The following is a 12,815-nucleotide window of genomic DNA, read 5'->3' on the forward strand; positions in this document are numbered from 1 at the left end:
AGCAATTAAAATTTTAAAAGCAATTAAACATTGTTAGTAGTATGAAAACAACTGTCACGAATGGTAGGCAAACATTTCATCACATAAGATTGAAACTCTTTTCGGTGAACTTTTGACCCTGTCAGTATTGACTGATTTGCCTGTAACAATTCCTTGACACCTTTATTATTACCAAAGCTTTCATTGAGAAGTATACTATCCACATTAATCGAATGTTCCTAAATGGAATATTATTACATACATGTACATGTATGTAAACATTGCATAGCAGAAACATACTTTAAGACAGCACATCAGTTGATAAATAGCAGCAATAAAATGAGATATAGTATTAGTTTCATGATAAGACATAAGCATTTCTTTAAATAACTCCTATGGAAACACAATTGACACATTAGCAATGAATGTACATGTAAATGAGTAAGTACTTTCAAAAAAAACTTTAAGCCTTGAATAAACAAGTCTAAATTAACAGTAGGTGAACAGTTACTTAATGACTCTATGCATTCAACAGAAAGAACTCTTATGTCAGCACCAAACCTACAATCAAAAACCCACTCATTGATAAAATTATTAAAACAATAACAAACCTGACACACCCCAATCCAATTAGTGTGAAGGTGTATTCAATGCAATCTGTGGGTAGTGTTAACAAACTTTCAGGAAATATTTCACATACATAATGCAACAGTTCGTAGAATTTCTTGCAAATATCAGGATACTGTATAATAATAATAATAATAATAATAATAATAATAATAATTGTATTTAGCCTTATACATGTACATGTACATGAGTGAGTGATTGAACTATTCTTAATACCCCAAGAGAGATTTTAAATGTTGTTAACTGTGTTTTATAACCACAGTGCACTGTAAACCGAGATTAGAATTATTTTAAATAATCATGTGATTTCAGTTATTAAGAACCATGCCTGGTATGGGAATAGAATCAAGCAAGAATTAACACCAAGAAGCACTAAAGAGATATGTGGAGCAATACGGAAGTTTTCATTGTTGTACAAGAAAGATCTACTTGGTGATATCACTAGCACTACAGTGCAGTTTGACACTCTCTAAACCATAGAGCAATGGGAAAGTAACCACACAGTCAAAGCCAGTTTGAATTTGGAGCAAAAATTGGGCAATTATTATCACAAATACTATTACCAGAAAAATTGTGATACATCAACAACCATCACATTGGTATAATCATAAAAGTAATAGATTACTTAGCATTAAGTACTTGCATTCAATGCATGTAATTAGAGTTGTATTACATTCTAATTTCTATTACTATTAAAGACAAAGATTACTTACTACTTCAATTACTAATATAATACTATTGCACTAAAAAACTAGACACTCAACTAGCAGTTTCTACAGTTAATCATTCATGTATTTCAAACTATAGATATTAGAGTTACAGGGATGGGAAACTTCCATCTTAGAAACTTTCTTTTGCAGCAAATCAAGCTATCTTCCCATACTGTATTAGTTTTTCTAATTGTCAGTAATTTTTATTTTTACAGTGCCACAATGGTGGATAAGCTGTGATGTAGCAGGTCTTTCTCATGGTATTTCAGCCTGTTCAGGTCCACTGAATCGACTTAATAATGAACTTTTTGTGGGGCGCTGTCTATGTTCTTCCTTTATTCTAGCTATCTGATGTAGTGATTAGAATGTTGGTAATGTATCACTTAATTTCATGTATCTGAAAAAAAAATTTTTGAGCTACTTAGAGCATATTAAAACGGCTGCTAATGGGTAGAAGACCCAGGGTAGGGTATAGACTTTCTGTAGATGGGGCCATTCTAGTTCCTGAGATAGGTGTGTAGAAGCAAAACACAGCACATTTGCTTTCTTATGTGTGTAAACGCTACCAAAGTGATGCACAGGACTATTTCAAGTTGGAAGACCTGGAGGACTGCTTGTAGAATTGGTCTATCTGGCTAATCATGAAGTATTTAGAAATGAGTTTGAGATACAGATGTCAAAATGCAAAACAAAAATTTCGGCGTTATTTCATGAAGATGTGATGTTTATTAGTCTATCACAGTTTATATTGAAGCAATATTCTAGACGCAACATAAAACCTTCTAATAGGCTTTTTCAGGTAGAGACAGAAAATATCAGCCAAGATAGCTAATTGCCTAATTTTTGGACTGCTTAAAAAAGGGAAGGGAGCATTAGAATTATTCTGTTGCTAGGCAAAATATAATTATATTCAATGGGAATAATAAAACTGCAATTTTCCTATCCCTGTAAACTCTAATATCTATGTTCAAACCAAATTATATAAAAAATAACACAGTCTTTAACATTATTCTTATTAAAATGAATTAAACATACTAGCTTTACCTTTAACAGATCTTCATTCACATGAACTGCAGGTAGAATAGCACACAGTCCCTTTAAAACAACATCAACATGTATACTTACATCATTGGTATCTAAAAGAATGAAAAATAAACATTACTATATGCATATTAGTAGTTACGTACCATAAGTCCATACTGCATATGATGAACTTAATGGCATATAGAGGTATAATAAAAATCACAAATACATGTAAATTTTTGATACAAGAATTTAATGCTATGTTTAGTTATTAGCTTTTAAGTTATACATACATGTACATGTAGTAATTTGTAACAACTATAGTCATAAAATTACCAGATTGAGAAAAATCAATGTAATCTTTCGTGGTAAGGTGAGATAGAGTTTCAATAAAAAAGGTAAGATCGTCATAGTCCATATCATCAGACATCTTTTTGCAGTACTTGCCTAAGAAAATTAATCAGTTAAAATCATAATAAAAATTCAACCCCTCTATTTCATTGAGTTTTCTTTGGCAATTGGTACTGTATCAAATAATGCAGATGCTCTAACTGTCTTGCAGATATACATGTAAATAAAAAATCTCCAACAAAATTGAGCGATATCAATGATATAAAGTGTCACCTAAGTAGAGTACATGGTAAGAACTGTAATTGCTCACCAACAATAATCTTTGCATAAACTGATACAAGTGTTGAGCATATATCATATAACTGACTCACACTGACCTTTAATTGTTAAGAACAGCAAAAAATAAAAAATGCATATATTGTACATTGGAAACCTTACATCATTTAAAAAGAGAAGAAAATTTTCTGAGACATGACAAAACAACTTCAGTATAGCTTGATATAGATCTTGGAAATCACAAACACGATCCATAATTTGAACACAAGTTGAAAGGATTGGTAAGATAAAAGGAAACACCACATTCACAATTGAATTATGAGATGCTACTATAACACCATTGATTGATTCCAGCAGCATTAACAAGTGTTTCTGCTCATTGAGGGATTGACTATCAAATGAAGCCATCAATCCTTCAAATTGAGAGTATAATAGACCTAAGAGCTGCAAAATTTGTACTATTATTGTGATAGCAGAGTACATCTTATAACAATTCAAATAATATTGTAAAAGTAAACAAAACTTAATCATATCAGAATAGAAACATGCATGCAATGATAAAAAATACATGTACCTCATTCAAAAATTCAGCATTTTTGTCTCCAGAAGCACATGAAACAAGTCCTTTAAAGATCTCTCTTTGTACTGATGGAGAACACATAGCTAAACAATGCTGGCCACTAGCACAAGCTTTCATAAATGAACACATTTTCTCTGAATTGCATAAATATGTAGACCTAAAGGATACTTGAGAGTATTGATGAATGACATAACATTACAACCTCAATGGACTTGATTGGCACAATTTAGTAAGCAATTTCATGGAACAAATACATAGCTTTTCTTCTGACATCCAAACAGATGTATTAAATAATACTTTATCCAGTATAAAAAACAAAAGCCATCTTGATTCATCAGTGTCACTAACAATCATTCTTGACAATATATCACTCATCTGCAATTTGAAGACAGTGAATATGTATAAACAAATAGACAAATACCTTCTCATACTTTCTTGATGACAGAAGATAAGTATTACAAACAGTGAACAATGACCAAGTGGCTGATTCAGAAACCTGAGGACTAACAAAGTCCTTTAAACCTTTATCAATCATATCCTTTTCAATCACGCACCACTGACACAAACAAACAATAAGTGAAACAACAGGATCCACAGAACTGGTATTACTATGATCAGTATTATACACGAGCTGTTCCAGTGTAAATAAATCATTAGTCTGATGTTCAAAAGAATGGCTCTGTATTTGTTTAGGAATTACACACTCTTCACCCTCAACAACATCAGTCAATGTGAAAGCTGCAATCAAAAGAAGCCAGTGAATATCTTCAAAAAGAGCCTCAATTTCATACACGGCAGCAGTATTAGATTCTGATGATGACAAAACAGCTATCAGTTCTGTGCATTTGGAATAGCACTGATTAAATAAATCAAGTAGCATAGACAGGAAATCTGTTAAAATGTGACGTGAAATAAACCCTAAATAACTCAATTCGTCATAATAGATCTCGCGATCATCGTCAGTGAAATCCAAAGTAGTGCAAAAACCAGTGCAATACTGTCGTAACCCACGAGGATGATTTAGCTTATTTCGAAGGTAAACAGTAACCAAAGTGAGCAATGATTCCTTTAAATAGCCAGCAAAGTTACCAGTTGGAGGTTCTATGAGACGGTAAATTCCTTCAAGAATAAAACAGTATGACTCTTCTAACATTGATGAATCTTCATGAGACATCTGTAAAAAATAAATAGCATCACAATATTTAAGCCTAACCTCAATTGTAGCTGATCTTTGTGAACTAATTTCAAAAAGGTGAACTAAGACTTTTGATAAGGCCAACAAAGTCTCTTCAGTCAGTATCACAAACAGTAAGTGACAAAAATTTGATAAAAAACGACGAAAAACACAGGTAATTCCATATAATGCTTTGTCACTTAGATGCAAACTACAAGATATAAGTTGTCAAATAATAATGAAATGGTTATTTAAATAAGTACTTTTGCATGAGAGATGAAATCAGTGTCTTAACAAAATTAATGGCATAAGACCTTCCAATGTCTTTAGAGGAAAAAATAGCTCCAGACAGAGAAGCTAATTGTGACAAACATTGACAAACAGATACAACAATGTCAGATCCACCAGAAAAATTATTAAAGAGCTAAAAAGAGAAAGGTTTATAGTTAGTATAAAGGACTAAAAAGTATAACTTGTAAATGTACATGTATTGTATGTACATGAATAATTTACCTTTAGAAATACATGAACTATAGCAGGATCTAACAGAATATCATTAAATGAAGGTGGTGGCTTCAATGGTACATTGCTCATAAATGATGTCACAGACTTTATGCCATGAAGAGCTACAGTACTTCAAGTGAAGGAAATTTGTACTGTATTGGTAGTTATCTACCTTAAAACAATATGAGCTTGTATTTATCATAACAACTTAATTGGAATTGATAATGTTACTGGAGTTCAAATAATGACAATTAACACAGTGGGAAAGAAGAGAAAAAAAAGAAATTATGGGAGGATACTAGATGATGAAAAATCCCATGATAAAATTTCCAAGTTAAGTGATACTAATAAAGAAATGTTGTTTTCTTTTGAAAATTCCAATTTGTTTACAAAAGAGGCAAGTGCCTGAAAACATACACTATCAAATAATTTGTTATTAGGAAGAAAGTTAAAAAGGTACGTGTACATGTAGTCATGTACTGTACATGTACCTACTTTGCAAATATAAAATTAATACATGTAACATAAAAAACAAGAATTGATTACTACATGTAAAATGAACTATCAGTACAATAGGTAACCTGCATTGCTGCTGTTATCACCAAAAGCAGTCCACCACTTTCTTCAATACATCTTTTACACCTAAAATGACTGTCCAATGACAGTCCAATAGAACTTGATCCTTCACTAGAAGAGAATTCCGAAAGCAATGTTAACAAAAAGCAGCAACCAATCTATACAATATAGCAGAATTACAATAAATATATATTGCCAAAAAACATACAAGAATAAATTTAAGACTTGTGCAATTTCATGAAAAAATTATAAGGCTAACTTACACGTATGTTTTTAAGGAACAATCATGTATATTTGATGTTTAAGTACTACATGTACATCAACCATAATTATACACATACATATTCATGGCCAGTACCTTACCTCAACATTTAATAAATTGCAAAGAGACTGACAAATATTGTGAATATAGGACTTTAGTACAATTCCTCCATTATCTTCTAATGCTCCTCGCTTTAATACAATAGAAATCAAAACAAAAATCTGTTTTTGAACGTAATCAGACAAACTAAATGAAAATAAAATAAAAATTCAACCCTGAAATCTTGACAAACCTGCTATCATTAGCTACAACAAAATCAAAAAGTTGCTTCAACATTATATGTCTTTCTTCTGGTTGAATTTGAGTCCATTCTCGCATAAAAGCTTCTTTCATAGTGACAGTAGCTTGGAATTTAACATAAGATGAACAATTGCTACCTAAAATGTATGTACAAGTACCATGAAATCAAGAATGTCAGAAAAATTTATAACACAGAATCAGAGCACTTCTTTATATAACGAAAATAATGTCAATGAAAAAAATTTTAAACCAGTGATACTAAGCCAGTAACACATGAATGCCACAACCACACTTTATAGGAAAATTAGATGACTCATACTAATACAAGTTTATTGAAAGACATTCTGTTGTTGAATGATGTTTCTAATAAGACGTACATGTACATGTACATGTACATGTATAAGTACAACATAAGTACTACATGTAACCTGTAGAAATACATGTATGTCTTTTACAAATAATTTCATCATTTATGTAGAATAAGAAGTGCCAAAGTTTTAAGTTTAAAAAAGTATATCCTTTTGAGTGCAACATACATGTATGTAGTGTATATGTAGATTGTACAAGTAACAGCAATGTAATATTTTATTCTTGATACAGTCACAGATACACGTACATGTATAACACTTCAAGACGAAATGTTACATGTAAATTAACATGACAGTTCTTTGAAAGCATTCAATAGTTAATAATATATTTATTTGATGGGCTCTTCCATGACATAAATATTTGACCAAATCAAAGGACAACAGAAAACTGCTGTTTGAAAATGACTAACAATAAAATTGAGTTTGAGTAGTTCTAATCAAAGCTCCATGATTGTTTCAAACTTAAGCTGATAGCACTTGATGGTTATAACTTGGCAAAATATTCTAGTAGACTAAGAAAAAAAGGCACTCTAAGAGAACTGACAGATATTGCCATTTTCACCATAGGTTATTTGCCAGGCTGCCAGCTATTGTGTGCATGAATTTGCAATCCATCTACTGAAAATAATATAGTAGACTCAGTATTTTGATCAATAAAACTCATCCATACGCTCTGACACTCTTAAAAAATGAAAATAATAACTACAAATAAAAACAATCAATTTTAAAGAAATTTTTGAATGACAGAATGTTGTACTTCAGTAGCCATGTACATGTATGTACTACACAGGCAGTACTGTATGGGGCATTATGCTTGCAGGATGCAAATTTCGCAGATAAAGTAACTTCGCGAAAATAAAATCCAGGAATTTCAATTTAGTACAGTACCCGCTGACACAAGTGGTAGTATTGCCAAAATTAAAACCCCCAAATTCAAATTTTAGTAGATTTCACAAAATTTGCATCCCGTGAACATTATGCCCTATACGATATTTGATTTCATGTGGCAACCCTTAACAGTTTCCAAGATATAATGTACATGCATAATCGAGGATTCAGTGACAGTTGTTGTAGACATCATACACGTACATATGTACATGTACATGTACAAGACCAAAAACAACTACATCGTACCTGGCTACTGGGAGATTTCTTTGCCTAAGACTCAACCTATCAAAATTCTTTTTACAATAATTTACTACTGAATTTTGGCTCCTTTAGCCACTTGAAGGTCATGTCTTGGCTGTCAAATGTCAATGCCTCTGAGATCCTCTTTTCGCAAATGCAGGAAGTATAGAAGTACAACTTTTATGAAGCACAAAAGGATATGATTGTCCATGTTTGGATATTGTTGGTAAGGCAATAATTTGTTAAATTTTTACTTTTTCTAAATAAAAAGATTTTTCTTTTTTCTCACATACGTGTACTTCACATCTTTGCAGAATATTTTTTGACATTTATGTGAACATATATCTTATGATCAGCAAAGGGTACTACAAACATCTTTTTGTAAAAAACTACATTAATATGCAATAAAAAATTGGAGGACACACCTCATAAAAGGATACATTGTGCATGTATATCACACTAGGAAGCCCTTGTGGTTACAACATGTACATGCAGTTTTTCTAGGATATACAGTGTACTGCATAGCTTTGTCCTGCTAGGTGAGACTAAGCCATACCCCGCTAAAAATATAAAATCCTTGAGGCGAGAAGTAACAGCTCACGAGTATCATTAATTTTGCAATTATCCCAGTTATGGTATCTGCCAACACACAAGAACTGTGGCCATCATGCAGAGGTAGACAATGCAAAACATTTTGAATCAACACCAATACCAAGTACTTTAAGTATCAATATTTATGGTATTGAGTACTGAATGAGTAGTCTGCTACAGCGCCTGTGCGAATACATGTAGGTTATAATTAGTTTTTAATATCCTACTGATGACGCACATGCATCAAAGGTACCGCGTGCTCTATAACCCAGCAAAACCACAGCAGTGATGTAAGTCACCCATAACAATGCTTTAACCCACCCACAATGATGTTATAATCCACACACAATGTTATCAAATATTCTTATTATTATTTGAAAAAACAATTATTCTTGATGGTCTGGTGTAGGATTATATGCACCTTGATTGATACACATTAATTGTGCACCCATTGAGAGATGCTGATCCAAAAAAGAAAGTAGGTACAATGGACCAGGATGAGCATTCAAGGTTTAATACCTGAGAGCTAGTGGTAACAGTAGAATTGTGTTCCTTCACACTTTGTGGAACTATACGTAGAGCTTTGCATGCTTCTTCTTTCTACCTTTTTTGATATGCGCTCATACTTTTTAAAATGATCCAGTGATCTGTGACCTGTTCAGTCTTGTATTACTTTTTCAGATATTCCTGCCTGGAACAATTCAGTTGCCGTATAAGCCCTTAGAGAGTGATTACTTTTGTTCCCTTCAATACCTGTTTCAAAACACATGGCTTTCAACATTTTACTCAAGATATTTTTACCAATAGGCACACTAGACTTTAGCAGCACTATTCTGGTTAGGACGTAGATAAAATATATCCAAATCAGCAGCATTTGGAGGCAGCTTGGCTAGATAGGTATCCAATAAATGGACATGACAACGCTCTCCAGTCTCCATATCCTTGTACTGATGAACAACCATGTTGGGAACATTGAGCTGATTAAAACCACCTGCCCTATTTTAGAACAGTTTTCTGTGTAAGTGTATGATATTTTCCTTTCAGGCGAGATGTTCCTCTTAATCTGGGAAAGCGTAAGAGATCGGTGCTCAGTACCACCACGTGACGCAAAATTTTTGCCATTCAAAAAAAGATAGCATTAAGTAGCACTTTAGGATGGGATGAATCTAGCACTTTAGATGCCCACAGCTTTTCCTCATCTTCCTTAGTTAAAGCCTCAGTTGCAGAACTCTCACTCCCTACGCCATTATTACGAAGCTCTCAGAAATAAGTGTCACAAGTCTTGAATAGCTTTCTAAAGTCTGGATCGTCATGATTGAATATATTCAGCACACACTCTTTATTCTCTTTCGTACAGGGATATAATCCACATAACAAATACAATGTCTTAAGAGGATAACTGGTGCCATCTTTCTTTCTCATACCTAAAATATATCTCTGTAGCCATAGAGAAAGCTCAGTGGGGTTGTTACTCAATAATACATCATCAGGGCATGGCTCCTCAGGATGACAACCGTTATAAGAGGTTTTCCATTCTTTACACAGCCCACTTTGTGCTGACGGAGTATTTTTGGGTACAAACCCCCTTGATACGTCTGTAAGGATATCTTTGGGCTCAAAAATTGCTCTCCGTCCTCTAACGCCGCATCTATCTCTCCCTCTAGCTCTGGTACTGTACTGTTTCAGTCTCTTCTTCGGGCACTGTTTTGACCACTTCATCATCTGAAATCTTACTTTTTAATCTCTTACTGACAGGCTCACAATCAGTAGCTTCAGCCATTATTCAATTCCAGCATGTGCCATGTGGTATTCTGCGTATGCATGTGTGCAGAGCCTTTGATGTGCATCATCCTGACATAAGTAACTTATAACATGTATCTAATATATAGTCCCCTCCCCCTCGGGCGCACGCGCCCTCGGGATCAGTAACAGTACATTAGATACATTACTCCTAGCCATGTTATACATGTAAGTATTACTAACAAAATTCAAGGAGATGATCTGCCATGTAATTACAAAAGGGTGTAGACATTATTATGATGTAAAGTAGGTGTGGTGTGGCGTGGTCACTACTCCAACCAAGATACCAGGATTTGGTGCAGTATTTCCTTGGTATTGGAAAAATGGGTCTTTAGGTATTGTACCATGCACGTCAACCCTCATGTTTGATGCAAGCAGCAAGTGCTTTCTGTATCCTGGATATGGTAGTCAGTAGTCACTACATTTTGAAGCTACAAACTATTCTAGATGCAAGAAAAGTGTCAATTAAAAACCCACATAGGAAGTATAGTGCAATAGTCTTGTTCAACATGCATGCAGTGACAGAGAGTCAATAAATGGTTGTTGTGGCTCTCCAAGACGTTTTAAGTCTACAAAATAATTATCCTGCTAATTGCTACTACAGTGAAGAACAGTTGTTATGATTGGCTCTCATTGACTGGGGTAAGAACAAAAAACATACTTTTGGTAAAAAAGCTCTACTTTACACGTCAGCCATCGGAAGTCTGCATAACTCTGAGTCAAGATGGCTCTATTCAATACTATACGTTTGATACATGTATATGATATCACAGACTAATTCTTGCTATAAGAGTCAAGAAGTACGACTCTAAATCCTTAAAAACACAAACTGAATCAAGGCAATTTTAGCCACAAAAAATACAAACAAGGATGCTAACCTTCGACGAATTTGCTATTCCATACCATTGTGAGGGCTCCCATGCATCAGCTACAGCTCACACATGTATGGCAGTCAAATTGTGAATAAGCTACTATAGACCAGTTGGTGCTAAGTATATTCATAGAATTTTGAGTATATTCATTGTGATACCATAAATAAAGTAAAATTATCCTACCGCCATTTTGGAGTCTTAGTTACTAAGAGTAGAATGGGAGAAAGTAATATCTTTGCTTCTATATCTTCTAGTGGCACTTATTAAAGTCCATGAGCCAACTCTAGGCACTGGATGATGGTCAGTAAGCAGTAGCAATATTGCTGTATCGAATAAATACAGCAGTTTTTGGAGAATAAGCTCTTTTCACAATCGCTCCATAGACATCCATTGGAAGTAGGACTCCAAAATGGCAGAAGGAAAATTTTACTTTATTAACGGTATCACAATGAATATACTTAAAATTCTATGAATATACTTAGCACCAGCTGGTCTATAAACTTCTTAAAATCTTTGCTTAAATGATGATTTATAAAGCTTCTTCACACTAAAGGTACATGTACTGTACACATTAACCCTGATACCATCATACAAAAATGATGTACCTTAAAGTCACTATTATTTGGGAGTAATAATTTTATTGCGTTTCTTGCGAGTGGCTTTAAAATCGAAAAAAATAGTTCTTGCATTTATTAATAATTTAGATTTATTAATAGTTATTAATTGAAAAAACAAAATTGCAAAAATTAATACATGCAAAATCAATAAAATTAACAAATTGCAAATATTTGTCTACTTAAAAATAAGTAACTTTAAGTACGATACAGTAAGTATAAATACATGTACATGTACATGTATATACATAGACTAAAAATTACATGTGTACATATAAACTACATTGGACATGTATGGTAAAAAAAACTTTGAAATGGCTAGGAAGTGGCAATATTCTCACTAGGCTGCTCCTAGCAGAAACCTGAAAGTACAGTGATATTAGTGGTGCAGGGACAGACCATTTTCGAGCAGTGATCACCATAATGGCTTTAAAAAGTGTCAACTTATTACTTTGAGAGCAGGCTACATGTAAATTTTGTCAATGTACCTTTTTTCTAATAATTTTTTTTTCAAATGTATGCATAATAAATACCTAAAATACATTGACAAAGAGAATACGGTCTTGGAATACTTCTCAATTGATTAAAACAAATTTCAGCCTCTTCTCGTTTGCTAGCAGGAACTCCCATATCAGAAGCCTAAAAGAAAATAATTCAAGATGATGCCATCTCTCTCAAAACTTACAAAGAGAAATCTTGCAGCTTCCTCCAACTGTGCAATAACAACAGACTCATCTGCCATTTTCACAATGGGTGGAGCTGCTGCCTGCTGGATGGAGGCTGAACCAAATTAATTTACATGACAGTGGAATATCTTATGTGTGTAATCATAGTAATCATGTAAAGAGCCTAAAAGAGGCTGTATTGCAAGTTTGCTGGTAGAGTTTGTTTCGAAAGTCTGCATTTTTCAAGCATGCACCAATTTAAAATTAATATTTTATTTTACAGCTCACGTTCTTTGTGGGGAAGCATAAAGATTTTTTATCTTGATTTTTGGGACACTTGTATGGCTTAAACATTCCTGCATAACAAAAATTGTACTTGGAGCTATAAAATAGGCAGAACCCTTATTTAACCAAG

At 33.4% G+C, this 12,815-nt stretch overlaps 1 protein-coding gene across 3 annotated transcripts; it reads right to left on the minus strand.

The window, feature by feature from the left end:
• Positions 1-11: 11 nt before the first annotated feature.
• Positions 12-12,500, minus strand: LOC105312892 (exportin-4-like). Of its 3 annotated transcripts, XM_019997059.1 has the most exons (20): positions 12,421-12,500; positions 12,269-12,374; positions 6,355-6,499; positions 6,164-6,308; positions 5,806-5,958; positions 5,524-5,629; positions 5,234-5,346; positions 4,984-5,144; positions 4,760-4,931; positions 3,968-4,720; positions 3,749-3,921; positions 3,541-3,703; positions 3,129-3,410; positions 3,001-3,067; positions 2,676-2,786; positions 2,361-2,452; positions 591-721; positions 429-540; positions 280-372; positions 12-218 (listed from the first exon to the last, which is right to left on the minus strand). In XM_019997059.1, the coding sequence occupies exons 1-20, from the start codon at positions 12,475-12,477 to the stop codon at positions 24-26; spliced, it is 3,330 nt and encodes a 1,109-aa protein (XP_019852618.1). In that variant the 5' UTR covers positions 12,478-12,500; the 3' UTR covers positions 12-23. The 3 variants fall into 3 exon arrangements, with proteins under 3 accessions (XP_019852618.1, XP_019852619.1, XP_019852620.1); XM_019997060.1 differs by lacking the exons at positions 12-218; positions 280-372 and having other exon boundaries at positions 452-540; positions 591-636; positions 680-721; XM_019997061.1 differs by lacking the exons at positions 12-218; positions 280-372; positions 429-540; positions 591-721; positions 2,361-2,452 and having other exon boundaries at positions 2,752-2,963; positions 3,005-3,067.
• Between the last annotated feature and the right edge of the window lie 315 nt (positions 12,501-12,815).

This window comes from Amphimedon queenslandica, unplaced genomic scaffold (assembly GCF_000090795.2).
Source record: "Amphimedon queenslandica unplaced genomic scaffold, v1.1 AMPQUscaffold_13386, whole genome shotgun sequence".
Lineage (NCBI taxonomy): Eukaryota > Metazoa > Porifera > Demospongiae > Haplosclerida > Niphatidae > Amphimedon > Amphimedon queenslandica.

What these genes read in the sequence shown, in the direction of transcription:
- LOC105312892 (XM_019997059.1), bottom strand. Translation starts at nt 12,477, where the DNA reads ATGGCAGATGAGTCTGTTGTTATTGCACAGTTGGAGGAAGCTGCAAGA. An exon ending in TGAATGAAGATCTGTTAAAG is followed by an intron (nt 722 to 2,360) that starts GTAAAGCTAGTA and finishes ATTATTATACAG; the next exon opens with TATCCTGATATTTGCAAGAA. An exon ending in GCTTAAAGTTTTTTTTGAAA is followed by an intron (nt 373 to 428) that starts GTACTTACTCAT and finishes GTGTTTCCATAG; the next exon opens with GAGTTATTTAAAGAAATGCT.